Below are 27,513 nucleotides of genomic sequence, written 5' to 3'. Positions count from 1 at the left end.
CAGGGAAAGGGAAAGTGAAAGTGTTGGTGGCTCAGTTGTGTCCAATTCTTTTTTTTTTTTTTAAACTTTATATAATTGTATTAGTTTTGCCAAATATCAAAATGAATCCGCCACAGGTATACATGTGTTCCCCATCCTAGATGGGGTCCAATTCTTTGCAACCCCATGGACTGTAGCCCACCAGGCTCCTCTGTCCATGGAATTCTCCAGGCAAGCATACTGGAGTGGGTTGCCATTTCCTACTCCGGGGGATCTTCCTGACCCAGGGATTGAACCTGGGTCTCCTACATTATAGGCAGATTCTTTACCATCTGAGCCACCATAGAAGCCTTGCTGCTGCTGCTGCTAAGTCGCTCAGTCGTGTCCGACTCTGTACGACCCCATAGACGGAAGCCAACCAGGCTCCCCCATCCCTGGGATTCTCCAGGCAAGAACACTGGAGTGGGTTGCCATTTCCTTCTCCAATGCATGAAAGTAAAAAGTGAAAGCATTTTAACATAATATAAGTTTATTCCAATGTAGGTTTCCTGGACTAGGAGCAGGGGAGGTGGCTCCCCTCCACAGATGATTCAGAGATGCCAGCTTGTGGCTTCATTATTTCCTAGGATCACAGAATCCTTTTGTTCAGCCTGCAGACAGGGTAAGAGGAGAGTAGACAAGCCTCACTTATTTCTTTAAAATCTCAGCCTGTAAATGACACAGTTCACTTCTGCTCACATTCCATTAATAAGGATGAGTCATTCGGCCAGAAGGAGCACTAGGGAACATAGTCCCTGACCAAGAAAGAATCCACATCCTGGCAATGACTCCAATCCAAGAAAGGGGGACAAGAATTTTGGTGTGAAGCTGGCTGTGCCATTAAACTATTGCACCTGATGCGTGAACTAAGCCTTTGCATCAAAATCCTCAATTTGGTCAATAGAGTAGGCTTATCATCTGAAATCACTGCAATAATATATTCAAAAACAATCTAAGCATACTTCCTCTTTTGTGGATTTGTCAGACTAGTTCTTATTATGACTCTAGACTCTCTAGGACTTACATTACATCACTGTAATTGGGAGAACACAGAGCTGTGGTTTCCCCTTCTCATGAAACTGTCCCAAATGACCCAGTCACCACCTTTGGAAGAGCTGAAGCCAAAAAAATAAAATTTTCTTTGTACTAATGATATAGTTTTATTGTCCTAGATGGACAGTTTGCTGATTCTGGAAGATAAAATCTGCTTTAATTATGGTAATGCTAGCTGCTGTAAGTAGTAAAACCCAAAGGGTAAGATTAAATGTTCCAAAACCAAAATTAGCATTTCTGATAAATGTTATCCAAAAATGAATTGGGTTAAACCTTAACAACTATTGAGAGAAGAAAATTATACAATGTAAGAGTTGTGAATTAAGTTTTATTTGGGGCAAAATGAGGACTATAGCCCAGGAGATAGCATTTCAGATAGCTCTGAGAAACTACTGCAAAGAGGTAGAGGGAAGGTCAGTGTCTATGTGATTTTGGTGAAGGGGGAGTACATACATTAACCACGTATTTTTGTAGAAGGTTACTGCAAGTCACGAGAAGCAGTTGTTATCCTGAAAGATTTTAGTGCTTTTCTAGATATGAAGAGATGTAAGAATTGGGCTCATAAAACCTTCTTCTGAAAATATCTAACTCCATGCAGGCCTATTCTGCCAGTTTTTTTTCCCCAGAGCACGGGGTGGCTCATTCCTGATCTCCACCCTGAACCCCTTTCAGGGGGTTAAGTCAGCAATCTCAGCAGTTTGGACTGAATCTTTGTAGAGGAAGATGGCAAGGGCCAACCTTTAGTTTTGTACAACCGATATAACAAATCAGCTGACTTTGTTACCTAGAGAACATTTCAAAACTAGCTTGATTGAAAGGATTTCTTATGGAATTACATTGCTTAAAACTAGATACTTTTATCATTGTTTTATTGAGAAATCTTATGGCTGTGGAAGAGTTTGATAACATCTGCTTTAAATGTTTCAAGGCAACACTAACCAAGCCAAAGAACTTGGGCTTGAACATAGCCCAAGAACATAGCCCATTTATGTGTCTGCTTGAACTCAGAATCACTTTCTAAGAAAAAATCTTAGTCTGCCTTACAGGCACTTTTTAATTCTAAAATAATAATGCAGAAGGGAGTGACCTTCCATTAAGTCATATAAATCTGTTAACTATTTAATTTTCTAAATGGATACAACTTTAGGCCAGCTTGTCTGACCATTGAAGCATAGAGGTCTATAGTTATAACAAGCATGATGATGACAAGCAACACTGATTATTTATCATGTTCTGAGCAAAATTCTGAGGACTTTCTATGTGCTATCTCATCTAACCTTTACCACACCTCTGCTGCTGCTGCTAAGTCGCTTCAGTCATGTCTGACTCTGTGCGACCCCATAGATGGCAACCTACCAGGCTCCCCCGTCCCTGGGATTCTCCAGGCAAGAACACTGGAGTGGGTTGCCATTTCCTTCTCCAATGCATGAAAGTGAAAAGTGAAAGTGAAGTCGCTCAGTCGTGTCCGACTCTTAACAACCCCATGGACTGCAGCCTACCAGGCTCCTCCGTCCATGGGATTTCCAGGCAAGAGTACTGGAGTGGGGTGCCATTGCCTTCTCCGTTACCACACCTCTATGTGGTAGGTAATATTTCTATCCCCATTTTACAGAGAAAACTAAGGCATCAAGAAGACAACGAATTGCCTAATGCTTGTGTGAAGATAAGTAACCTGCCAACGGGTCTGCTGTGCTCCTGGAGTCCACTGCTGTGGATCCTGTTGAATTCATTTTAATGGCCACACTTTGTCATTAAGCCCTCAGTCTACCCTGAGAGGCCTTATGCGAAATAGTCTTATGGGACTTCCCTGGTAGTCCAGTAAATAAGATTCCGCTCTTCCAGTGCAGGAGACACAGGTTCAACCCTTGGTCCAAGAAGTTCTGCATACCATGTAGTCAAAACAAAAAAAGAAACAGCCTTACAGAACTCCTTATTGTCTGACTGTCAGGAAATATTTTGTTCTGTGTCCAAAAACAATCTTTTCAGAAAAACCACACAAGAAAAATTTCTACTAAAGGAGGAATTCCTGTGCTTCTTCCAATGAATTATTTTTACTATGTGGACACTGTGACTTACGATCAGGTTTCTCTCTTTATATATTTAGAAAACTCAAAACCCAATTTGTGTCTCACCTCTGGCATGCACATAGGACCATAATTATGTGTGCTCTATCCTGCCCTCGTTTTCTCTCTGCCTACTTTCCTCTTGTGATCTTGTCTTACTATATGTATCTGAAAACCACCTAAAATCCTTTTTTTGGATGGAGGTAAAGGGTGGGCAGGAGTGCCAGCCCAGGCGTCAGACTGGCTGAGGATGAATCTGGCTCCATCTCTTATAGACACGATTATCTTGGGCAAGTTAACATATTAAGGTCCAGCTTCCTGTTTTAGAAAGTAGGAGTAATACAGTACTTACCTCCTAGGTAAGGAGGCAGAGGTAAACGAGAAAATATGTGAGAAAGCACTGAACAGCATCAACTGTCAGTGTTCACTGAGCGTTAGTGATGATGATGAGAGTGAGGATATTGATGATGATGAAAGACAGAAATAAAAAGGTGTAATTGATCAGCACTAAAGAATGAAACCCCGATACCGCCACTTACCAGCCTTCACCCTTCACCTTCACCTTTTCCACCTTAGCACACACAGGTCCACAAAAAATACAACCACACAGGTACATGTACACACAGTCCTGTACTCACTGACAGGAGCACACGTTTCCGGTGAATTCATCAGGGTATGAACAGCACTCCCGTTTGTTTTAACCTTGGGACGTAGAGCATTGCAAGATTTTAGAACCCAGTGGACATTAAACTCAACCATTAGCTCCTCTGGAACTCCCTTCTCTGCCTTTGTCAGTGTACATACATGTATATTTTCCCTCTAATCATAAGCATATGTGCTGGCCACATTGTGGACTTGTACTCAGGCACTCAGACTCCTTTTAAAATCTACTCACCCCTAGATTTCCAAACAGCACACACTCCTTCCACTCGGTGCTTGCTGGAGACTATTTAGGGTGAAGTCTCAAACTGAAGCAGCTTGTAAACTAGCCAAGGGGACACTTCAATTAGCCCTTTGCCTCCAGAGAGATTTTGGTTCTCTGATGGAAACAACTCGCTAGCAAACCAACCAGTCAATGTGCAGCCTTAGCCAAGCGATAGCTCAGTGGGGAGTCTAAGCTCCTGCAGGGAGGAAGGACCTATAATTAAGAACACGAGGGCACGCTGGATGGACAAAAGCAAAGGAGCACAAGTTTCATCTCATGAGTTCCCTTCCTGCTTTGAATACTCCACTCCTCAGCAGGTCTGAATTTTCTCCCTTTCAGCTCCCCATGGCTCTTCTTGCTTCCTTGGCTAGGACATTCAGAGGGCGCCGATGTGAAAGAAGGGGCATGATCATTAACAAAGCTGCAAAGAGCATGCAGTTCTGTTTGTACAATGTTGTGCATGCTAGAGTTGGAAGGCAAGCATCGATTTCCTCTGAAAGCAGTCACAGGGCTCTCTGAAAGTCATTTTCATCGTCTCCATGGTTACCAGCATTTTTTTTTTTTTCCTTGCCAAAGTGCCGGCAGCTCTGCCTCTTTTTATTCTCTTGATTGCAGCTAGAGGGAGGAAGGAAATCATTTCTTCGGGGTCCTGCTCTCTAGTTTCGAGATGATGCATCCTAATCTGCAGTGGATATTTCATGGCAGCTTACTCCCACCACTGGGCATATTCCGGGACAAGAGCAGACGGCAGCCTTGGGGACCCTTTTCCTCAGTCATCCCCAGGCTGAGCCAGCTTCAGGACTGTGAGACCAAGGGGCCAGCAAAACAGAGAAGCTCCAGGAGACAAGCCTCCCTTCTTTCCAGGATACTTCTAACTGAGCTCTCCCTGGCCAACAAGTCACCTCATGGCAATCAGGGGACCCCAAGATATAAGGGGTAGGACCTTTTTGTTATAAGAAATCAATCATTATATAGAATTTATTATAGTATATAAAGTCCATTCTAAGAGCCTTATGGGCATTGACTCATTTACAGTTACAACAGATCTTTAGAAAAGAGGTGTTATGTTTATTTTGCAGGTAGGAAAATGTGCGCACTGAGAGTTTCCTAACGAGTCCAAGGTCTGGCTGATTGGTGAGGGAGCAGGGGATCTCACAGAGGCAGTCTGGCCCCAGCCTCTGTGCTCTCGTCACCCCCACTCTGCCTGTCTGCTGGGACCTGGGTCTGCTGTCCTGACAGCTGGGAGGAGGTGGGCCTGATGCTGTGGCTGGAGATCTGAGAGACGGACAGAGTTTTAGCTAGTGGTAGTAGATGGACTTGGGGGTTATGGGATAAATACTCCTGGGTCAGCTTAGCACATAACAGGAGCGCTAAGAAAACAAAACTAAGAGGTCTGCAAGCCCACTGGTCATTAAGACAGATGTGGGACAAGTGTTTTGCAGACTGCCTCTGAACCACGGAACAGTATAGAAGCACCAGGCTGAAACCAGACACCTGGGTTCTGTCCAAGCTGGATAACCAAGGCAATGTGTGCTGGCCTTGGCAAGCAATATAGTGCACTGGGTCATTTGTTCTCATAAAATGGGAGAGAGAGAGAGAATACTCATCTATAAATCTGTACCAGCTTTAAGATTGATGAGTCTTAGTGACTTAGGAATCAAATGGAAGCAAGCGGAATACATTTGCATATATCACTCAGAGTCATGACAGGGAAAACATGAAATAGGGATGACTAAGAAAGTTTAATGAAAGGCTATTTGAAATTAGGGCTTCCCTAGTGACTCAGATGATAAAGAATCTGCCTGCAATGCAGGAAACCCGGGTTCGATCTTTGGGTTGGGAAGATCCCTTGGAGAAGCGAATGGTGTATTCTTGCCTGGAGAATTCCATGAACAGAGGAGCCTGGAGTGCTACAGTCCATGGGGTCACAAACAGCTGGACACGACTGAGTGAGTAACACATTTGAAATCAACTAACAAGAGATGGTGACAATCTCCACCCCACTCTCCTCCTAACGCAGGAAAATGTTTCACCCTGAGCTCACAAGAGGTGAGGAAGGAAGCTCTTACTGGAAACTGTGTTGTAGTTGTAATTGGAGTGCAGGAGAGGGGCCACCTGGCAGGAGCCCAGGCCTTTTGTAGAGGAAAAACAGTCCTTGTCAGAAAGGGAAGTGGCTCCTCTCCTTCCTCCTGCAGGTTCTCCCACTGACCAAACCCAATGGAAGTCAGAGGGCAGGAGACCTGCATGATGACATTGTTGGAGGTCAGCCTTCAAAGCAGGAATCTGCAGGGCAGAGGCTGGATCTGAGAGGCAAACAGAAATATCCAGGATAGGGCTCACCCCGTGATCTTTGGAGGCTCACCCAGGATGTGAGAAGAGTTCTTGATCTCCCCACCCCCATTCCCATCTGGGTAGAGTTCACTTCTCCCAGTGTGATCACGCTGCTCTGGAGCAGCCCCAGAAAAGCCTGTCTCACTGCAGATGATCTCAGTCTGCTCAGGGTCAGCCAAGGATAACCAGACTGGACACAACTAACCTCCTGCTCCTTCTCACTCTCCTTCACTCAGCACTTACACCACATGTACCCTAGACATCAGACCAGGGCCATCAATGAGACACAGAGAGAGAGAGGAAGGGAAGAGAAGAGAGAACAGGGGAGGGGAGGAGAAAGGAGGAGAGAGAAAGAGAAAAAGAAAGAGAGAAAGAAAGATAATCACCAGTTACCCTCCCCTCATAAAGAAGCTGTAAAGGAAAACATAAAAAACAATGTTAACTATAATGCAATTATTTTTGTAGCATCTTCCCACCTGATGGAAGAATTCTAGAATTCAGAAAGGATATGGCACATTTATTTTATCAATATAGTAAAGTAAAAAAAAATAATAATAATAAAGGTACAGATATATTCACTCATAAAAAAATAATAAAAATAAATATGCCATTTTCAGTCATAGCCACTGTTCCTTTAAAATCTGTATACTAGGATCTGTATACTTTAAAATCTGTATACTTTACACCTGTTGCATTATTTAACTCTCACCACCACCATCACTGTTATTATCCTTTTTACAGCAGTGAGGACCAGAAGCTCAGAAAGGTCATACAGTGGTGAAACCAGATTTAAATCACAGCATTGTCCTGGCTCCCCCAAAACAGTGATAAGACTAGATTTAACACAAGGAGCCCAGTCCGTTGCTCTGTGATGACCTAGAGGGGTGGGTGAGGGGAGGGAAGGAGACTCAAAAGGGAGGGAATATATGTATAATTATGGCTGATTTACATTGTTTTAGAGCAGAAACCAACACAACACTGTAAAAATTAAAAAAGAAAAAAAGCCAACCACCACTTAAGCTTCCTATTTATATCACCCTCACTGAAGAAGTCTATCCCCATTTAAGTACTCTTTGTAATGAATGCAGCATGATCAATCCCTCTGATCAGTATTAAGCAATTTAATACTTAGGACCTTAAGTGTAACCTAAGCTGAGCAACAATGAAAATCTGATTCAGCAGAAAGACAAGCCATTTTATTCTTCAAATAATTCTTCCAAAATAATTTCTGAATTTTTAAATTGTTTCCACATAGACAACAGTTTATTGTCTTGGTGAGTTTAGTTTGCTGTTGGGATGATCGTAACAAAGTACCACAGGCTGGGTGGCTTAAACAACAGAAATTTATTTTTTCACAGCTCTGAAGACTGGTAGTCCAACATCAAAGTGCCAATAGGTTTGGTTTCCTCTGAGACTCTCTCCTTGGCTTTCAATTACCATCCTCTTGCTGTCTCTCCAAATGGTCATTCCACTGCAAAAGTGAAGTGAAAGTGTTAGTCACTCAGTCATGTCCAATTCTTTGGGACCCTATGGACTATAGCCTGCAAGGCTGCTCTGTCCATAGGATTCTCCAGGCAAAAATACTGGAGTGGGTGGCCATTCCCTTCTCCAGAGGATCCTCCCAAGCCAGGGATCAAACCTGGGTCTCTTGCATTGCAGGCAGATTCTTTACCATCTAAGCCACCAGGGAAGCCCACCACTAATCAAATGGGATTAGGGCCCACTGGAATCATCCTTCATTTTAACTTGTATGTATGTGTGTATATGTGTGTGTTAGTTGCCCAGCTGTGTCTGACTCTTTTGAACCCGTGGACTATATGGAATTCACCAGGCGAGAGTACTGGAGTGGATTCCCATTTTCTCCTGCAGAGGATCTTCCTGAACCAAGGATTGAAGCCAGGTCTCCTGCATTGCAGGTGGATTCTTTACCATCTGAGCCACCGGGGAAGCCCCCATTTTAGCTACCTCTTTAAAGGCTCTGTCTCCAAATACAGTCACATTTTAGAGCACTGGGGGCCTTAGAGGGGCTTCCCAAGTAGCACTAGTGGTAAAGAACCTGCCTGCCTATGCAATAGACACAAGAGACTCAGGTTCCATCCCTGGGTCAGGAAGATCCCCTGGAGTAGGGCATGGCAACCCACTCCAGTATTCTTGCCTGGAGAATTCCATGGACTGGGGAGCCTGGTGGGCTACAGTCCATATGGTCGCAAAGAGTCGGATACAACTAAGGCAGCTGAGCATGCACACACACTAGGTTAGAGCTTTAACATATAAATTGGGGGGCCGGGGACACAATTCTATGACAATGAATATTCATTGATTAATTCGTTCAGCATCTTCCTCAGTAGTTTCCAAATTTGATTGTTTACAAGAATTTCCTGAACAGTTTATTTAAACAGTAGAAGCTGGGCTTCTCTCCAGCCCTACTGAGTCAGAAACCTTGAATATACAACCCAGGTATTTGTGGTTTTTAAAAAATCTCCTCAGGGAATTCTGAGATGGAGCCTGGGCTAAAACTTCCAGGGTTAAGTATTCTAGAAAAAACACTGTGCTCCAGGCATGCCTAAAATGCTGTCTGCATATTAACTCATTTAATCCTCACCCTGAGCTATAATGTAGGCACTTTCATTCCCCCCATTTTACAGATGAGGATGCATAAGCACAGAGAAGTTAAGTTACTTGCCTGTGGTCACAGAGTTGGTCAGTGTCAGAACTGGAATGTGAACCCAGGCAGTCTGGCTCCAGAGTCTGGGCTCCTAAGTACTAAACTCAATTGCTTCTCTCCCACAGATGGAGTGTTAACCTCAGTCAACCAAGTATGTGGCCCAAGTGGGATAAGAATTTGAACTTGGGAATCATCAGCAGTTGTTTCACACTGATAACTACGACTGCATGCTTAGATATTTTGTGTTTTAGAAAGAATAAGCAAAATTGTAAATGCTGACTGCCTCCAGGTATAACCTATACATTTAGAAGGTATGACACAGGTTCCAAGTGGTGAAGCAATTTGAAAGCACTTGAAGTTTATGGAAAACGAATAACGAATAAGCACTAGACAACTTTGCTTCTTAGAGTGAACACAAAGGGATACCGGTCTGGTGAATAAGGTAAGCCTGAGGATTTGCTTTCTGCATTCCCTTTCACTCTTCAGAAGCACTAAGATAGGGAGGAAGGGAGAGAAGAGACAGAGGTCTTCCTCCTACCTGCCTTCCTGGGCCTTCTTACCAATCACCCTGGCTTCTTTCCTATAGATCTCTCCCCTAGTAAATGCAAAGGGTGTCCGGTCATTTGGAGGCCTTCAGCAGATTGTATTTCTAATGTCATGTTCTCATACAGGTTCTGTTCTTTAAAGACACTTCTGTTTTTCTTTACAGGCTCCTAACCGTCCTGGTGCAACAGTCAAACCTCAATGAGATTAATCACCAGGACAATGAGGTGAGCCTGCCCATGCAAGAAATTGTTGGACATTGTGCAGGTTAGAGTAGAAGAAGGGTTTTCTGAACCACAGAGCTTCCTCTCTTAAAGGTGCAAGGAGGAGATGGAGCAGGTTTGTGTTTCTACCCTGAGAGGGAAGCCTGTGTCTCTATTATTAATTCTCAGGCAGAAATTTATCCCACTGCGGATAGCTTTTAATCGGGTAGGATTTATTGCATTAAGTATTTAAGCATTTATCTACCACTGAGATTTTGTAATTTCCCTTTGGACATTGAAAAATAAATATTGCTCTTTCCTGTCTTCTCGAGAACCAAAAATTTCGATGGCTGCTGATGCTCTCTCTTTGAGTGGAAGACGACAGATAGATAATAACTCTAGGCTCCCTGATCCAGAAGCCACACTATTAATGCCAATGATCACAACTGCTGTTTCCTTTACGTTGCAAGGCAAGCCTGTGCCAGGTGTCCAAGAAGACAGAGCAACACTCTCAACAAAGTTCCTGAGGGAGGGTAGATCAGACCAGGCAGAGCTGCCCCAGAGACACTGAGGGGCTTGTATCTATTTAAATTAAAAAAACAAAAAAAAAAAAACAAAAAAAAACCAGGGCTGGTTTTTATTAGCCAGGTTAATTTCTTTAACCAGCTTCTTAAAATGGATTTAAATATCTGATTTTTAATGGAATTTTTAAATGTAAACTTAATTTGACTTTACTAAGAATGTCTGATAACTTTAAGAAAGCCTGATAGTATTGAAAACGTATATGCCCCAAAATGTGAAATAACTCTGTTTTCAAGGAGACCGGCTGGCTATAGACAGAGTGGGAGGGAGCCCCCTACCAGGGACTGGGCCCCTACCTCGTATTTCTCCTGGGCTGCACCTCTTGTCTTCCTTGAGCCTTTGAATCAAAGGCCTCCTTCCAACTGGCTTGGCATTAATGAGCGCATCAAAAGTCCCCACTTCACAGTCTGGGTCTGAGGATGGACACCTCTCTGACTTGGTGGTCACATGCTGCTTCCACCTACCCCTTGTCTTCAGTAGTTTAAAACAAAACCCCACATGAGAGAATATTGCACTGTTTTAAACTTCTGCTTTAAAAATGAGAACCAGAGATGAGAAAGTGCCCTTCGTGTGAAAGCAGGGAGCCTGGGGGCTTGCAGTCTGTGTCAGCTGATGAAGAACTTCTAAACTTTGGGCAACTTGCCAACCACTTCTTACACCTTCAGCTTCTTCCTTCACCCCCACCCCACACTGGGACTTATTAAATGAAAGGGGGCAAATTCAGTCATTTACACCCTAAAGTTAAATTTCTCTTATAGACATCCAACTTTCTGTCCCCAACTCAGTGGAGCTAAACATCCCCTAGCAAAGTGACAGTTCCCTATTTTTCCCCACCCTGGGAGGCCCCTGGCTGGTTGGTGAGAATGAAAGTAGACAGAGATCTTTCTAACAGTGGTAGTTGTAACACTTTCCAGACAATATGTGGTTAATATTGGAAAAGTCTGTAGTTCCTTTTTGTGCAAAGCAACCTCCCAGAGAAGACTCCTCTTGGTCTCACACCAGCATTGGACCTATTGGCTTTTTTGAGCAGATGCCTAACAAGGACACTTGCCTTCGGTGTCATAGCTTCCTCTTCACGCCATATCACAGCATGTCTGAAACCCATCTGAATCCAACTACTAATGCTTGCCTGTGTTTTTCTTTAGTATATATGTTGCTGTGTGTGCACGTTAGTCGCTCAGTCATGTCTAACTGTTTATGACCCCATGGTAGCCCGCCATGCTCCTCTGTCTATGGAATTCTCCAGGCAAGAATACTGGAGTGGGTTGCCACTCCCTTCTCCAAGGGATCTTCCCAACCCAGGGATCAAACGTGGGTCTCCTGCATTGCAGGCAGAGTCTTTATTATCTGAGCCACCAGGGAAGCCCATATATATTGCTGGTGTGAGCCAATCCATAAAAATTTGCAAGGGCTAAATTGCTCTTTGCCATTGGGAAATAAGGATAGTTCTGAAATGGAAAGAACACAACCCAGGCTTTCCTTTCCATTTATTACCTTGGTAGAGTTCCTGCATTTGGCTTCTCAGTGTTCTGAATAAGCAGTCACCTTCGGCCCCACCCCCACCCCATAATCACTTTTCCAATGAGTTCCAAGTAGAGTCTCCATTATATATGAAGGAGTAACAGTTAAAACACACACACACTGTACATCTGTTAAGTAGCAGGAAGCGAAACAGCAAAGGCAAAAGAAATCAGGGAAAAGGTAAGCTAGTGCTGGCGAAGCATTATGGCTTCCTGATGACAAGAGGAAAGAGCAAGACATATCCCCTACGGAGTTTGAATAAAATTATTTCTCAAGAATAACTAAAGGACTCCCAAGCTTGTCATAATAATGCTTAAAGATTAAATGATCAATTAACAGAAATCTAACTTAATTGAGACAGACTGTTAACTGAAACTAAAGAATGGAGAGGGGGAGAGAAGGAAAAAAAAAATGTTTTCTGCAGCCATCCTCTAATTGCTCATGTAAAACAAAACATAATATGTACCACTTTATATCAGAGATGACTGTCACTCTAGAGGCTATCCTGTTCTGAGCTCAGTGACTTGAAACATTTTTTGTACTATTAGTTTTTACTTGAATAAGTAATACACGAACACATTTGCTTCTTAAAAAGTTAAATATTACAATACTAGAAGTCCTTGATTACTTCCACCCTACCACCTTGGCCCCCAGGTAATTGTTCTTTTGTGTATATACATAGTATGTATATACATGCTTTCTCAATCTTTTGTATGTATTACCACATCTTCTTAATCCAGTCATCTATTGATAGGAACTCATTGCTTCCATGTCTTGGCTATTGTAAAAAAATACTGCTATAACATTGGGGTGCATGTGTCATTTCAAATAAGTGTTTTCGTTTTTTCTGGATATATATACCCAGGAATGGAGCTACTGGATCATATGGTAGTTCTATTATTAGTTTTTTAAGGACCCTCCATTCTGTTTTCTGTAGTAGCTGCACCAATTTACAGTCCCACCACCAGTGTACGAGGGTTCCCTATTTCAATTTTTAGTATGCATGCGTGGTTGTTCTTCAAAACAACTGCATCAATTTACAGCTCCACTCATAGTGTAAAACTTGCTTACCACCGTTTTCTTGTTGTTGGATTTTCTTATTATTGTTTTAATTTGCATTTCCCTAATAGCCAATGAAAACGAGCATAATTTCATAGGTACAGTGGGCATTTTTAGATCTTCTGTGAATTGCCTGTTTATTTAGATCCTTTGTCCATTCACCTTTTCTTACATATTCATAGGAGTATTTTTTTTTTTTTTTGACCACACCACACGGTTTTCAGGATCTTAGTTTCCCGACCAGGGATCAAACCTGTACCCTCTGCAGTGGAAGCGCAGAGTCTTAACCTTTGGACTGCCGAGGAAGTTCCCATAGGAGTTTATTTTATATTCCGACCAATCCTTTGTCTGCTATTGAATTGCAAATGCTTTTTCATAGTCTATTCTTTATTTTAGAACTGTTTGTGATGTCTTTTCCTCTACAGAAATTTTAAAATATGATATAATCAAGATGATCGTTCTTGTCCATTATTGTTTTTGTTTTTGGTATCCTTTTTAAAGGTCTTTCCTACCCCTAGGGACATAACTACATCATGCTAAATTTTCTTTTAGTTTGTTACGAGATTTTTTTTTTTTAATATGTGGTTTCATTTCTGAACTCTGTTCTCATTCCAACGATCTATTTGTTTTTCTTGTTTCATTAACCACACTGCTTAATTATAAAGTGACTTGTTTGGAAGCTATCCACACTGCAGGATTTAACACTGTGGGAAAGGCACCCTGGGTCAGATGGCCAGATGTCCTGTGCCTTTGTTCTTTGGGACCTCAGGGGAATCTCTGACAAAGAGAGGGGCTTGTCTGTTGCAGCCACAGAGAATTAAGTTGCTAAATTCCTGGAATCTAACCTCTCCTGCTTTCGTTTTAGCTCTGGCAGGAAGAGCACCCCATGAAGAGGGACTATAAAATATTGGCATCTGCATTAGAATTTTGAATGCGTTTATCCAGAAAAGCATTGTGATGCATGGTATTTAAAATAGATAGTTGATCCTATATTAATGCACATTCTGGTATAAGTAGATTTTTATGAGTGGCCTGACTGTCCAAACTTACATTACAATAGCACTCACAGAAAATAAATCCAAGTTGCAAAAACAGATGTGAATCTTTGGATATAATTCTTAGCAATAAAATCTAATTACAACATTCCCAAGATTCAAGCACAAGCAAGGACTGTTTGTTAAAAAAGGCAAAATCAATAGAAACAGTCCTGATTTTAGAAATCTTTTTGCTCTACAGCTGGCAGAAAGTAAAATAATAAAGTCAAAAAAATTTAATGCACCAGAATTTTTATTCTAAAAATGAACACCTTAACAAATAAGAGACCCGTGCTACTTAGGAGCTCTCACTTCCTCTCTCCTCAGACCCTCCTTTCCCCGTAAGGTCCTAGAGGCAGATCATGTATTTTTTTATCTCTATATCCCTAGAATCTAGTTCAGTAACTTGCACATAGTAGAGTGTCCCTAAAATACATATTTAGATAAAGAATTAAATTATTAAATTCAAGAAATAGGCATATGATTTTATTTTATTGTCCTTTCCCTCTTTGTTGTGTTGACTCAACTCAATGAATGACTCATTTTATTTACCAGATTTGACTCCCTGTGACTTTTAATTATTTCCAAATCTACTCTCAAAAAAATAAGATTTTATATCATTTGAGAGCTTCAAAAATGTATTGTAGATTTTAGGGCAGGAGTCCTTGTCCATTTTCACGACATGGACACATCTGGCATACTGGAGAAGGCTGTGGATCCCTTCTCAGAAAAATGTTTGAAGTTACATAATATAAAATACATAGCATTACAAAAAATTATATTGAAAAACAGATACCAAAATATTTTAAAGAAGAAATTTGCAATATCTACATGCAAGCTTTTTTTGCTAATGCCTTACTAATCTTTGTGATCTATAATTGTAAGTTTTTACCCACATAAATTTGAAGAAAATGGCTTTCATTACTGCATTTCTTATCTTGTTTTAGAAGTTCTTTTAGACTCTTTTAAATTATATCCTTTATTCCATTTTTTTGTACACAGAAGACCCTCTGTAACTTTTGTGAGGGGTAGTCACAAAATTAATAGTATGTGAATATAAAAATGTCACACAGAGCTAAACTGGACTCCTGTGAACTTCTAGATCCTTCAAATGACCTAGAATTGTTTTGCTGATCTCGCAAACACCTGCTAGAATTCTATCGCCTGGTGCACCAAGATGCGGGATGAACGAAGCAGCCAGCCACATCACACGTTTCTGTCTCTGTGCCTTTTAGCATCTGCAGGAGCTGGTCTAAAAGTGCAGTTCTGAAACAGAAAACGACTGAACACTGAATCAGATTTCTGCTTCATAAAGCACAAAAGTTACAGTGGTTTTGGAAAAAAAAAAAGAAGTTCTGAGAAGACGATAGGACTTAAAAGCCCTTAACTGAAATGTTGGTGGCACAGGCTCAAGGCACAGAATTACTCATGTGCACCAGAGTGTGTTCCAAAGCCAGCCTGCCATGCACACAACAGCTATCACACACAGCTGTTTCTATCAACAATCTCGAAATGGCTCCTAAGTCAACCAAAACTTAACATCTCCCTCCGAAACTTTCTAGAGAGCTATGTTCTTAAATGAATGTAAGTTACTCTTCACTCAGAGCCAGCATACCTTCTTTTTCAAAGAAGTAGAATTCTACTGTCACCAGGGCCATCTGGGTATGTGTTGCAACATATCTTCCAGAGACTCCTAGACTTTCAGCTCTCAGATTCTTTGAAGGCCCAGTTGGGTCCTCAATGTGGGGCGTCACACTTTAGACACAGGTGGCTGGCTTGCATTCAGCAGAGTCTGGTGTTTTATACTCCCTGTGAATCCAAGGGAACCTGGATAACCTGCGATTCACTGATTAACTCTTCCTGTGAACGTTTCTCAAATACATACCATGTTCTTGGGTATATCAGTAGTGAATAAGCCACAGCCTCTGCCATTAAAGTGCATCACAGCTAAATCTTAATTCTTGTCACAGCTCAGGGCAGACACAAATTGCCAAGCTGGAAGTCTGCCCCTTAAATGGCCACCAGTCTTAACATAACACGACTAGGATGTGCTAGCAGTGTTAAAAAAGCTGAAAGGAGGAGGACACAGTTGTAGAAAACAGTTCCTGAACAAAGTGTGTTGTGCAATACAAAGAGTTGCATTTGAGCTGATTTTGAAAGTTTTGGTTTTCATATTACTAACTCTAAGAGGGTGTATTTTTATTTCTCATTAGCCCAACTGAAAACAATAGCAACAGGAAATTTCTCTTGACTTGAATGAATGTTTGAAGGCTGTTTGTATTGTAAGATAAATATACAACATATTTATATTATATATTATAATGTATTATTATTTAGAGACTAATTGAGTAATTCAGGTCTTGACTTGGGGCCACTCAGAGGATCAACAGTGATTTATAACACTGATCCCAAATTCTAAGGTAGAGGATGGGTGGGAGGGATTATATATATATATATATATATGTATATATATTTTAATAGCTTACTAAACTAAATATTTGCCAGCTGCACTTTCAGAAGAAAACTAGAAGTGATGCCAAATGAAATAAATAATAATACAGGGTGGCAACCCTTATGCTTGAGAATCACCATTCTCAAGTGAGAAGATCCCAAATCCAGCTAAAATCACAAAGAAAAAAAATTTTCTAGTATCTGAGTTCATTTCCAAAATGAAATCTACTAGCTTGATGTGTGGAACAAGCAATTTCCTCCAGAGTGGGAGGGACCCCAATTTGAATCCCAACCTGTCTTATACCCAGTCAGTGACCTTAGGGAAATCATTTACCCTGTGTTTCAGTTTCCTCACCTGTAAAATGAGTCTAAAAATACCTGTCTCTCAGGATCGTTGTAAAGATTCAATGAAGTGAATGAACTTGGCACCAAGTAGGTATATGAAAAATAGTAGTAGCCCTTTGCACTGGTTTTTAAAATATGCAGGAGCTGATGTTTTTTTGTTTTCATTTTTGTTGTTGTTGTTTGGTTTTTCAACAGGGAGTTAAGGACGGGTGGTGGTTGCTTTAAGAGAAAAACTCTTAAAGCCTAGAAACTCTTTAGGAGACAAGGATTAACAGTGTCCTAACAAGGATTAAATTAATTCACAATTTCATGCTGAATTCTCACCTGGCTAAATCAGTCTCTCTGCATATAGTGATTGCCATCTACCTCATTTGGAGGACTCATCAAGAATTCTAACAGGTTTCAACAGGTTTCAACTGAACAGTTGATAACAATGATTATAGCAGACAAGTTCATTTTCTATAACGAAGTCATGTTCTGTCTTTCTTGTGTGAATGATTTTAGAAAGCAAAGCCAAATTTTACAAAAGCAAAAAAATCCGTCAAGAAGAATAAGAAGTCGCTCATTCATTTAATAAGCTTTTGCTGAGCGTTTACAATGTGCCTGGCACCGTTCTAGGTTCCAGGGCGGAAAAGGGCCCTGCCTTCATGAGCTTATACTCCAGTAACTCAGAATCGTCTCTGCTGTCTGTAGTCTTGGAGCTGGTGGCACTTTATAATGAAGCCCATGATTCTAAAGCAAACAGTACTCAGCTCTGGGAAAGGGGTAATCACTGCACAATAAAAAGAATCTGATTCCCTGGAGTCCAAATTTCTAATTCCAGAGGGCCAAATTAAAAATAAAGACCCACTGAAATGCTTTGAGCTATTCTGAACCCCAAGTAAATATTCAGCTGCAGGAATAAGAACAAGAAGTTCCACTGTTGTTAGACGGTCATTATTCTCCATATGGAACCAATTTCTTGAAATATCTTTAAGAGTATCTGGAGGCTCAGTTTTATATGACACTTGAAACTGGAAAGCAGGCCATAATGTAATGATTTAGAATGTGGAACTGGTCAAGGGGACTTACATTCTAATCTCACTGCCCCACAAACCTCAAACCCTAGATTCAGTTTTGTGCTCAGTCACAGGCTTGAGAACTTCCCTAGAACTCAACTTCCTCTTGCATAAAATGGGAAGGACAGTGACACCTCTCAGAGTTGACCAACTGCTGTAGCAAAAGCTCGAAACCTCAGTGTCCGACATAATAAAAGCTTTTTCCTGCTCGCTTCATTGTTCAGTGCTGGTTGATGAGGTGACCCTGTCCTGCCTCATCAACCAGGGTCCTGGACTTTTTAATCACTCGATTCCAGCATCTTCTTGAGACTTAGCCTCCCCTCTATTCAGTTGCCAGGTGAGGAAAGAAAATATCTAAGAGACTACACAGTTTTTATTTCCTAGGCAGGCCTTGGAGGAGTGGGGGCTTCCATTCTTCCATCCTCCCTACGCACACGGCAATGGTCAGGACTCAGTCTCACGGCCGCACCTATCTGCCGGGAAATTGGGGCATGTAGACTGAGTATGTGCCCTGGAGTAAGAGGAAATAGAATTTGGTGAGTACCACAGACTTCACCACAATATTTAATCCAAAAGCTTATTTGGAGGATTGAGATGATATACAGAAGAACTCATAAAGCTCTCTCAGTTCAGTTCAGTTCAGTCGCTCAATCATGTCCGACTCTTTGCAACCCCATGAATCGCAGCATGCCAGGCCTCCCTGTCCATCACCAACTCTAGAGCAATACATATTCATGTATTATCTGTGTGTCAGTCACTCAGTCGTGTCTGACTCTTTGTGACCGCATGGACTATAGACTGCCAGGCTCCTCTGTCCATGGGATTCTCCAGGCAAGAATACTGGAGTGGGTTGCCATTCAATTCTCCAGGGAATGTATTATCTGGAACATTATTAATGTATTATCTGGAATAATAATAGCTCTGCCCTTCTAGCTAGGCTGCAGCCCGTCTCCTCCACTCAGCTCATCTTGGATAGGCAGAGAAGGCCAAGGTGGTAACACTGTATTATATGCAGAAACAACTGCAAAAAGAGAAATCTGTCCACTTCCTTTGCTCCCTTTACCAGGCATCTTAATCTAGAATCATCTCAGATATATTTCATGTAATTGTGAGCTATATGCAGTGAGAAGAGGCCATCTTTTCATAGTCCACTCTCAAATACTACTGGTTCTTTTTGGCAAATGTTTCCCAGCAGAAGTTCATTTTATTATGAAACCATACCTAACGTGTGACCTTAAGCTAGGAAAGAAGGTGGAATTCACCAGATTGGCTCATCCAGACCTGATTTCCAGGCTGCCACGGAGTGATTTCTTCTAAACAGTGTAAATCAGGTCATGTTAACACCTGCTTAAAATCCTTCCTGTCTTTCTATTGACTTCAGAATAAAATCCAAATGCCTTATATAGGTTATTCCCCATCCCATGCTCCAAGAATCAGCCGTGCCTCTTTCTCCAGCTGCATCTCGCATGGCTCTCCTCCTCTCCCTATTCATTCATTCATCCATCCAACTGCTTTTCATCTAGCCTGGGTCAGTCTCTGGGGATACTTTAGTAAACAGACAGTGTTCTGGTCTGGTGGTGGGAGATGGCATCCCAGCATACTCTGATCACAAGTGTCTGCCTCTGTGACTTGCTCTCTGGTCTCTACCTTCAGTTTACCTCGACTCCCAGAGGCCCATGTAGAACAGTCCCTACCTCTGGGGTGGTTACTCTGTCATGGCACCCCAGGTGCATTCTTTATAGCATTCAACAATCCTGAAAATCCTTTGGCTTGTTTGTGTTACTATTATTTGTGTTTGTGCTATTATTTGCATTTATTATCTATCTTCCTCTACCACGGTGGAATTCCCACGAGGACATGGATCTCATTGATCTTATTCCCTATAGTATCCTTGACACCTGTTTGCCTGACATCAAGTAGGAACCCAAGGAGTTGAATGAATGATTCAAGAAACAAGTGAACTGACAGGCAGCAACCAACGCATCTGGCGATGCCTTCGGGCCTGGGGAGAAAGTGTGTACTCCACTTTCCTTCCTAATAGCCTGTGCTCATCTCGGCCCCTCTGACTGTGGTTTTGCAGGGGATGACAGCACTCCACTGGGCAGCTTTCCACAACCGGCCTCAGCACACCCAAATGCTGCTGAAGAAGGGGGCAGACCCCACCCTTGTGGATAAAGACTTTAAAACAGCTCTCCACTGGGCAGTCCAGGTGAGAAATTAGCCAGTGGGCTTGTCTCAAGTGTAAATGGTGTAAAGCAATGTTAACAGTTCTGAGTAGGTCAGACCTGTAAGGCACAGTCCCAGCATTGATATGGGCTTTATATGTATGATGGACTTCCCTTGTGGCTCAGCTGGTAAGGAATCTTCCTGCAATGCGGGAGACATGGGTTTGATCCCTGGGTTGGGAAGATCCCCTGGAAAAGGGAAAGGCTACCCACTCCAGTATTCTGGCCTGGAGAATTCCATGGACTGTATAGTCCATGGGGTTGCAATGAGTTGGACACGACTAAGTGACTTTCACTTCACTTCACTTATATGTATGACAGAGCAAGCAGGATATATGCATGCTGCCCTCCTCCCTCCATCCATACCCAGAGGGGCAACAGCAGACCGGTCACTTTGGAGCATTTGGGTACATCAGTTGCTGAGAAGAAATCCTGCCAAGGTAAAGAGGGGGAGGAGTTACAGAATATCAGGCAGAGCCTACCTTGGCTATTACACACACAAAATACACATATATACATACCTCACTCTCTCCAGCAGTGCTTGCTGAGGGCTCACAGTGCTCCATGATAATTCTTCGAAGAATTACTAGGAAGTCCCTTCAGAGTCTTTGGACCATGAAGCTCTTCTTCCTTCCAAATCCTCTGAAGCAGAATAATTCCAGGTGACCCTGAGTTCTACTCTGAACCCTGAAAACAGAGGCTCATGGCACCCTACCTCGCTATCCCAAAAGGGAGTCTGTATCAGTACATATAACTGGAGAAAACATAAATCTACAGCCCAAAGAGAAGAAAACTGAGACTGAGGTGAAAGAATGACCATTAGTAACATTTATTAAGGTGTTGTCTAGGGAAATCTTTCAAAGGGATTGATTAAGAGTTATCTGTTCTGTCCTTGAGAGCAGTACTATGCATCCTTTGAACAAAACTGCCAGCCTCTTCTGTCTTTTGATGCCTGATGTAGACATCCCCACTGTTTATTTCCATCAGCCCTATAAAGGGACCCCTGCTGAACTGCGGTCAGCATCCCCCTGATTCTATGCGCCCTGACAGTAGTTTCACTTAGGTGTTTTCACGTGCCACACATGGCAGAGAAGGGCACCTGGCACTTTCAGGGTTGACATGTGGGCCTGAGATCAAGGGGAAATAGAAGTGATTTGGAAACTACTCTGTTTTTGTTCTTGCAAGCTTGGCTTCAGTTACTCTGTAGCAGGGCCAGCCCTGGCAAAACTCTGAAATGAACAAAGCTTGTTTTTGTCATCCCACCTGCCCTTAGCACCCTCCTACATACTTTCAGTATTTAATCAGCTGCCTCGCCCCCCCATGCCAGTCCCTGTCCAGCACCCAGTCCTCTGGCCAGGGGTCACCACTGCAGCAGTGGCCCCAGGGCAATATGGCTGGGCAAGCAAGAAACATCCCACGTGTGTTGGTTCTCAGCTGGGGTGACGTTTGGTATCGGAATCAAGCATTTTCTGTATCTTCACTCTCATCACCCCTGTTCTCTGATTCCATCGATCTAGGATGGGGCTCCTGTACGTGCATTTAACAAAATCTCCCCAAGGAATTCTTACCTGTACGCCGCCTCTGCTCCACCTTCATCCACTGCACCCACAGTTTAGAGCTACTGCTTGGGATGCAGGCTTGCAATTGAATCAGCAGTGCTTGTAAAATGACAAATTCCCAGACCCCACTCCAGATCTAATGAGTTGGGCTCTTTGTGGGTGGGAACCCCTGTTTTTATCCTCCAAGAGGCAATTTTGCAAAATCAAAAGAAAAATGTCCTCAGCTCAGAGGATCTGAGTTTGCGTTAACAGAACCGGATTTGTTCTGAGAAAAGTCACCAATGCCTGCTTGGCTTAACTATTGGTGTATCTTTGGGGTATGAATGAGACTGTGTACATGAAGTGATATGTAACATTCTATGTAACTGGAAGAGATTATAGTTTTTATTATGGTTTCCAATTTCCTCTATGAAAGCTTAGTTAACATACTATCTACATAATCTTTGTCTCTACTAAATGGTGTGGTTTTTACCTGCTACATTGATTTTAATCCTGCCTGCACATTAGAACTTACCTGCACATTAGGACTTCCTGATGGCTCAGAGAGTAAAGCGTCTGTCTGCAATGCAGGAGACCTGGGTTCGATCCCTGGATTGGGAAGATGCCCTGGAGAAGGAAATGGCAACCCACTCCAGTACTATTGCCTGGAAAATCCCATGGACAGAGGAGCCTGGTAGGCTACAGTCCATGGAGTCGCAGAGAGTCAGACACGACTGAGCGACTTCACTTCACTTCACTTGCACATTAGAATCAACTGAAGAGCTTTAAGCAATACTGATACTCAAGCCCCACACCTATTTTCAGTCAATTATTCTGGGGTGCAACCCAGGTGTTAGTATTTTTGTAAAGTTTATCCCTTCCTCTAGGAGCTTGTAATGCCCAGCTAGGGTTGAAAACCACTATGATAAATGAATTCATATCTTGCTGCTGCTGCTGCTAAGTCGCTTCAGTCGTGTCTGACTCTGTGCGACCCTAGATGGCAGCCCACCAGGCTCCCCCGTCCCTGGGATTCTCCAGGCAAGATCACTGGAGTGGGTTGCCATTTCCTCTTAGCTACTCCTACCTAAGATATTTGCATTCTGACCTGTGATTTTGTAAACTAACTATAATGCCTCACACATGTTCATACTCATTAACTTAATAAATGCTTAGCGAGCACCTACTTTGTATGTGGCATGGGAAGGGGGAGAGATTAACATGACAGATCCCTTCTAGGATGCCCATAATCACATGTGATATTGCATGGGTGGGTCTGTGAGGATGTTAGCATACGTTTTTCTGAGGAAGGTGTCCACTATTTCTTCAACTCTTCAATGAGGATCTGTAACCAGACTCCAAAAGATTTAGAATCTTACTCTGGAGGAACCATGCACACTCTCACTCCCTGTGGTTAGTACTAAAATTCAGAAGTGATGTGCTTTGACCTTTACTCTTCAGAGAAGACCAAGGGTAATTCCAAATGTCAGCCAAAACCAGGATTACAAGTGCCTCCTTTAGCCATCTTCTTCATTTATAACACCGGGAAAGCACTCTGCTCCTCTTGAAGTTTTTCCATATGAATAGGTCTATTTCCTGTTGTCATTTATTCCTTTCATTTGAACTTAGGGCTTTTCTCTGTGACTATATGAGACCATACTTAAAGTGACAGGACTTTGGGTTAATAAAGCCCCTGTATTTGACCCAGGTAATCAAAGCAGTAAAGATTTGAAACACTGGGCCCGGAAAGTAAGGCCTTCCCAGGTGGTGCTAGTGGTAAAGAACCCGCCTGCCAATACAGGAAACATAAGAGGTATGGGTTCAGTCCCTGGCTCTGGAAGATCCCCTGGAGAATGAAATAGCAACCCACTCCAGTGTTCTGGCCTGGAGAATCCCCATGGACAGAGGAGCCTGGTGGGCTACAGTCCATGGGATCTCAAAGAGTCAGACACAACAGAACAACTAACACTGTCTTGCAAGCAGGCACTCCCAGAATGTTTGACCTCTGCCCTCATTTCTCAGGTCCCTCCTGTGGGCCCATTGCCCTCATTCACCTTCCCCATCTGCCCAGGAGACTCCACTGCTTGGCTCTCTCTGGGCTAACACTGAGCAGAACCCTGTCCCTGTCTGCATCCAGTCTGCCCTGATGAAATCTCAGTCGCTTCAGGGAATGTTCCCACCTGTTTGTGATGGGACTCACTTATCAGGAGTCTACACAGGTCTCTCTCAGCTTCATCTCCCTCTCACTCCTCAACACTGCAGAAATCATAGATCTTTTTTTCATTCTCTTTTCCTCAGAAAGCCCATCGGTTCCAACGACTTCAACTACCAATCTACTCAGAATTTTCTCAGGTCAAAATCCAGCACTGACCTCTCTCTTGACACTAGGCTCACATTTCCAGCTCTACCAGGCATCTTCCCATCATTTCCCATGGATGTGTCAAAGTCAACACGTTCAAACTGAATCCACAGTCTCTCCTTCCCATCACATTTCCATCCTCCCAGCAGTCCAAGACAAAGGCCTCCAGGTGGCCCATGAACACTCCTTCCTTATCATCATTCACGTCCAGGTGGTTGTCAAGACCTCTTCCTTCCACTCCTCAGGTCTCCCAGTTGCCTCTTTTCTATTCCCACTGTATAGATCAGGGTCCTAGCACGAAGCAGCCCACTTGGATGGGATTAATTGAGCATAGATTCATAAAAAGGCTATTTACACACAACCACAGGTTGCCATTAGGGAATCTAGGCCTAAAAGAGCCTGGAAGGGAGAGGTTACTAAGACACAGCAAAAGTTGTAGCTGTAGGAGAGGGCCCAGGACAGAAACTGTAGCCCTGGATGGAATAATCAACTTGTGATCTAGCAGGGAGAGAACTGGACGATAAATGCCCCAGTCACTATTTCCTCCTCTGTCCATCTCCTGTCAGTGCCACTCACTGGCCAATCCCAACTAGAAGCCAAAGGGCCAAGGAGCCCATTTAATGCAACTCATACATGCTGAGAGCAGGTTGAAAAAAGGGAGTTGACCAGGAAGAACAAATGGAGATGATGAAGTACACCCACCATCACTGCCTTAGGTCAAGCCTCCCCTATCTCTCACGGGAACAGTTTCAGTCTCTGTATTTCTACTTCAGCGCTTTCTTTCTCTACTCTATTCTCACATTACCGCCAGGTGCTCTTTCTACAAATCACAAAGGAATGTACTCACATAACCGTTACCGCACCAAAACAATTATGGTCACCCTTGGTTCTTGGCTTGAAAACCTGCAGCAAGTGCTGTTTTTTGGTAAAGAGCAAACTCTTTGATTTCCACTGACTGCTGTGAACAACCACTCCCCACCCCACCCTACTCCCTGCCTTTCCTCTTCAATCTGTATAGACATTAATCCAATCATACTAGAATATTGATAATCCCCTCAATACATGAGAAAGATTCATCCAACCTTCCCCTTGGTCATCCTCTTCCCCTTTGGTGAAACATTTCTTTCTACTTTAAATGGTATATACTTAACCGTAATCGTATTGATTTATTTGGCCGTATCAGGTCTTAGTTGTGGTATGCAGAATCTTTCTTTATGGTGTTCTGGCTCAGCAGTTGAGGCTCAAAGGTTAATTTGCCCCACCACATGTGGGATCTTAGTTCCTCAGTCAGGGATTAAACCCGAATCCCCTGCATTAGAAGGCAGATTCTTAACCACTGGACCATCAAGAAAGTCCCAATACTTTTTTCTTCTTGCCTTCCCTGTCTGATCCCTTCTAACTGCAGAATTTATACTTGTTCCTCCTTATTTCTCAAGGCTCAACTAAGTTTACCCTCGTTGCTGAACTCCCTTTTAGAATTTTCCCCTCTGTCTAGTACTTCCTTCCTTCTATTGCTGGTGTTACTATCAGTGGGTTGCCTACATCTCCTCTTCTAGACCACATGCTTAAGTAAGCATGCCTTACTCATCCAGATGTCTCTCAAGACCCAAAACAGACCTTTGTGAATCTTTGTGAATACCAAAAAAGTTTTCACTGAATTCAGTTCAACAAGCTTATCCATCGAAAGCCACTGGAATTGGAATCAGTGCTTTATTGGGTTCTTTCTGTGATATACCATTTTCAGCTTAATCGAGACCTCCAGGAATGCATTGCCTTAGTATCAAGGAGTTTTTCCTAATGATATGTAATCTAGGATAACTATGATGACAGGTCAGCGAGAGGGCCAAGTATCTACTGCCCCTCAAATCTCACCTCTAGCTCCTTCCTCCTAATCCTAGCTAATGTATTTAGAAGCTTCCTCAGTAGGTACTCTTCTTGCAGTGCATTTTTCAAGGGTGGGTAGAAAGAAAAGAACTGCCCTAATGTAAAGCAACTATTTCATGTTTGTTCATTCAGTATGTGATTAAGGAAATTATACACACACCCCTGGAGCTCTGGAATGTAACCATGAAGCCACCAGTGTCTGAGACTGATTTGGTCCAGCATGAAATTCTCCTCCTTCCTGTGGTGGCCAAGATATGTGATCACTGTTTGAATTGTGTCAAAATTCTATAAATATACTTTAAATATATTCAGAGTGCCAAAGGATAATTATAAATGTCATAGGCCAGTGGATCCAGACCATAGATGAAAGAACCTTAGAGCTGGGAGGGACCACACAAAGTCATTTAATGCAACCCCTCTGTTCACACGTGGAAAACCAGTGCACAGGGAGGTTACCATTGTCCAGGCTCAGCCTACACCCACAGGTGCCCAGACCACACAACTCCCAGTGCTTGATTAAAGGACATAAGCCCAGAATAATCAAAGAGAAAGTCAAATTTACTAAATCAGCTCCCAGTACCTTGGAAGCAAAGATGGAATTATCTTAAAGGATAGCCTAAATTAAAGTGACCTGCATGTGTCAGCTCCCCAGGGCTTGGCTGCAGAGAGGGAAGGAGATGGGTAGACAGCCGAAAAATAGGAACTCACCTAGGAGTAAACACAAGTAAAGAAAGAAGTGAAAAGATAGTGAAAGGTGGGAGACAGTGAGAAAAAGAGAGGAAAGCTAAGAAAAGAACGGGTGTAATTCTAGTTTGGCTTTGCCCATAGTTTGTAAGGCTTGTTTTATTTATTTATTTATGCTATGTTCAGCCAATATTTATTACAAGTTACTCTTTATTAGGCTCCATTTCAGCAGAAAGACAGTGTTTCTACACATGACCACAGCAAGGAAGGAGGTTTCGTGGGGGTGTTTTCCATATTAATCATTAGAACACCTGTGAAATGATGTAGTTCAGCAGCTGAGGGTCACAGTTCCTCATTGCCTCTCCCCCACCATTTCTATCTTACAGTAGCCCTCCAGGGGGGTCAGCCCCAAGTTTTGGGATACAGAAGACTCTGGTATCAGGCCAAGCAGAAAGCCTGGGTCCAAACGGGCTAACTATGAAGAGGGTCCTGACTCCAAGCTAGGATATTGGGCACCTTTCTCTTCTAGTCAGGCTTCTCTGATAGCTCAGTTGGTAAAGAATCCACCTGCAATGCAGGAGACCTCAGTTCAATTCCTGGGTCGGGAAGATCTGCTGGAGAAGGGATAGGCTACCCACTCCAGTATTCTTGGGCTTCTTTTGTGGCTCGGCTGGTAAAGATTCTGCCTGCAATGTGGTAGACCTGGGTTTGAATCCTGGGTTGGGAAGATCCCCTGGAGAAGGGAAAGTCTACCCACTTCAGTATTCTGACCTAGAAAATTCCATGGACTGTGTAGTCCATGGGGGTTGCAAAGAGTTGGACACAACTAAGCGACTTTCACTTCACTTCCCTTCTAGTCAGCCACAAACCCTCAACTCTCATGTGTTCACAGTCTATTGGTTCACAAGCTAGTAGGTTTTCCCCTCCAGCTCCATTCCAGTCTAACACATTTTGGCTCCAGATGAACTTAAGGGC

The 27,513-nt window shown here is 42.8% G+C and overlaps 1 protein-coding gene and 1 long non-coding RNA gene across 8 annotated transcripts in view; one reads left to right on the top strand and one right to left on the bottom strand.

The window, feature by feature from the left end:
• The window catches only part of ANKRD55 (ankyrin repeat domain 55), a 180,835-nt gene that overhangs the window by 116,065 nt on the left and 37,257 nt on the right, over positions 1-27,513 (top strand). For 4 of the 7 annotated variants that reach the window (XM_086361784.1, XM_086361782.1, XM_086361783.1 and 1 more), the window contains exons 6-7: positions 9,765-9,825; positions 19,932-20,060. In XM_086361784.1, the coding sequence (XP_086217910.1) occupies positions 9,765-9,825; positions 19,932-20,060 (190 nt within the window). Of the gene's footprint in view, positions 1-9,359; positions 9,498-9,764; positions 9,826-19,931; positions 20,061-20,380; positions 20,517-27,513 lie in introns of those variants that run through there. The other 3 variants (XM_086361787.1, XM_086361785.1, XM_086361786.1) reach the window with 3 other exon arrangements.
• On the bottom strand, positions 7,716-10,961 carry LOC147350376 (uncharacterized). The gene is made up of 2 exons (XR_015148790.1): positions 10,680-10,961; positions 7,716-7,861 (listed from the first exon to the last, which is right to left on the bottom strand). It is a non-coding gene; the product is annotated as an uncharacterized LOC147350376 (long non-coding RNA).

The sequence above is a fragment of the Bos grunniens genome, chromosome 20 (assembly GCF_055505025.1).
Source record: "Bos grunniens cultivar Pamir isolate PY7600 chromosome 20, Bosgru_T2T1.0, whole genome shotgun sequence".
Classification (NCBI taxonomy): Eukaryota; Metazoa; Chordata; class Mammalia; order Artiodactyla; family Bovidae; genus Bos; species Bos grunniens.
Note: the sequence above shows the minus strand (reverse complement) of the source record. Positions and strands in the feature narration are given on the sequence as shown.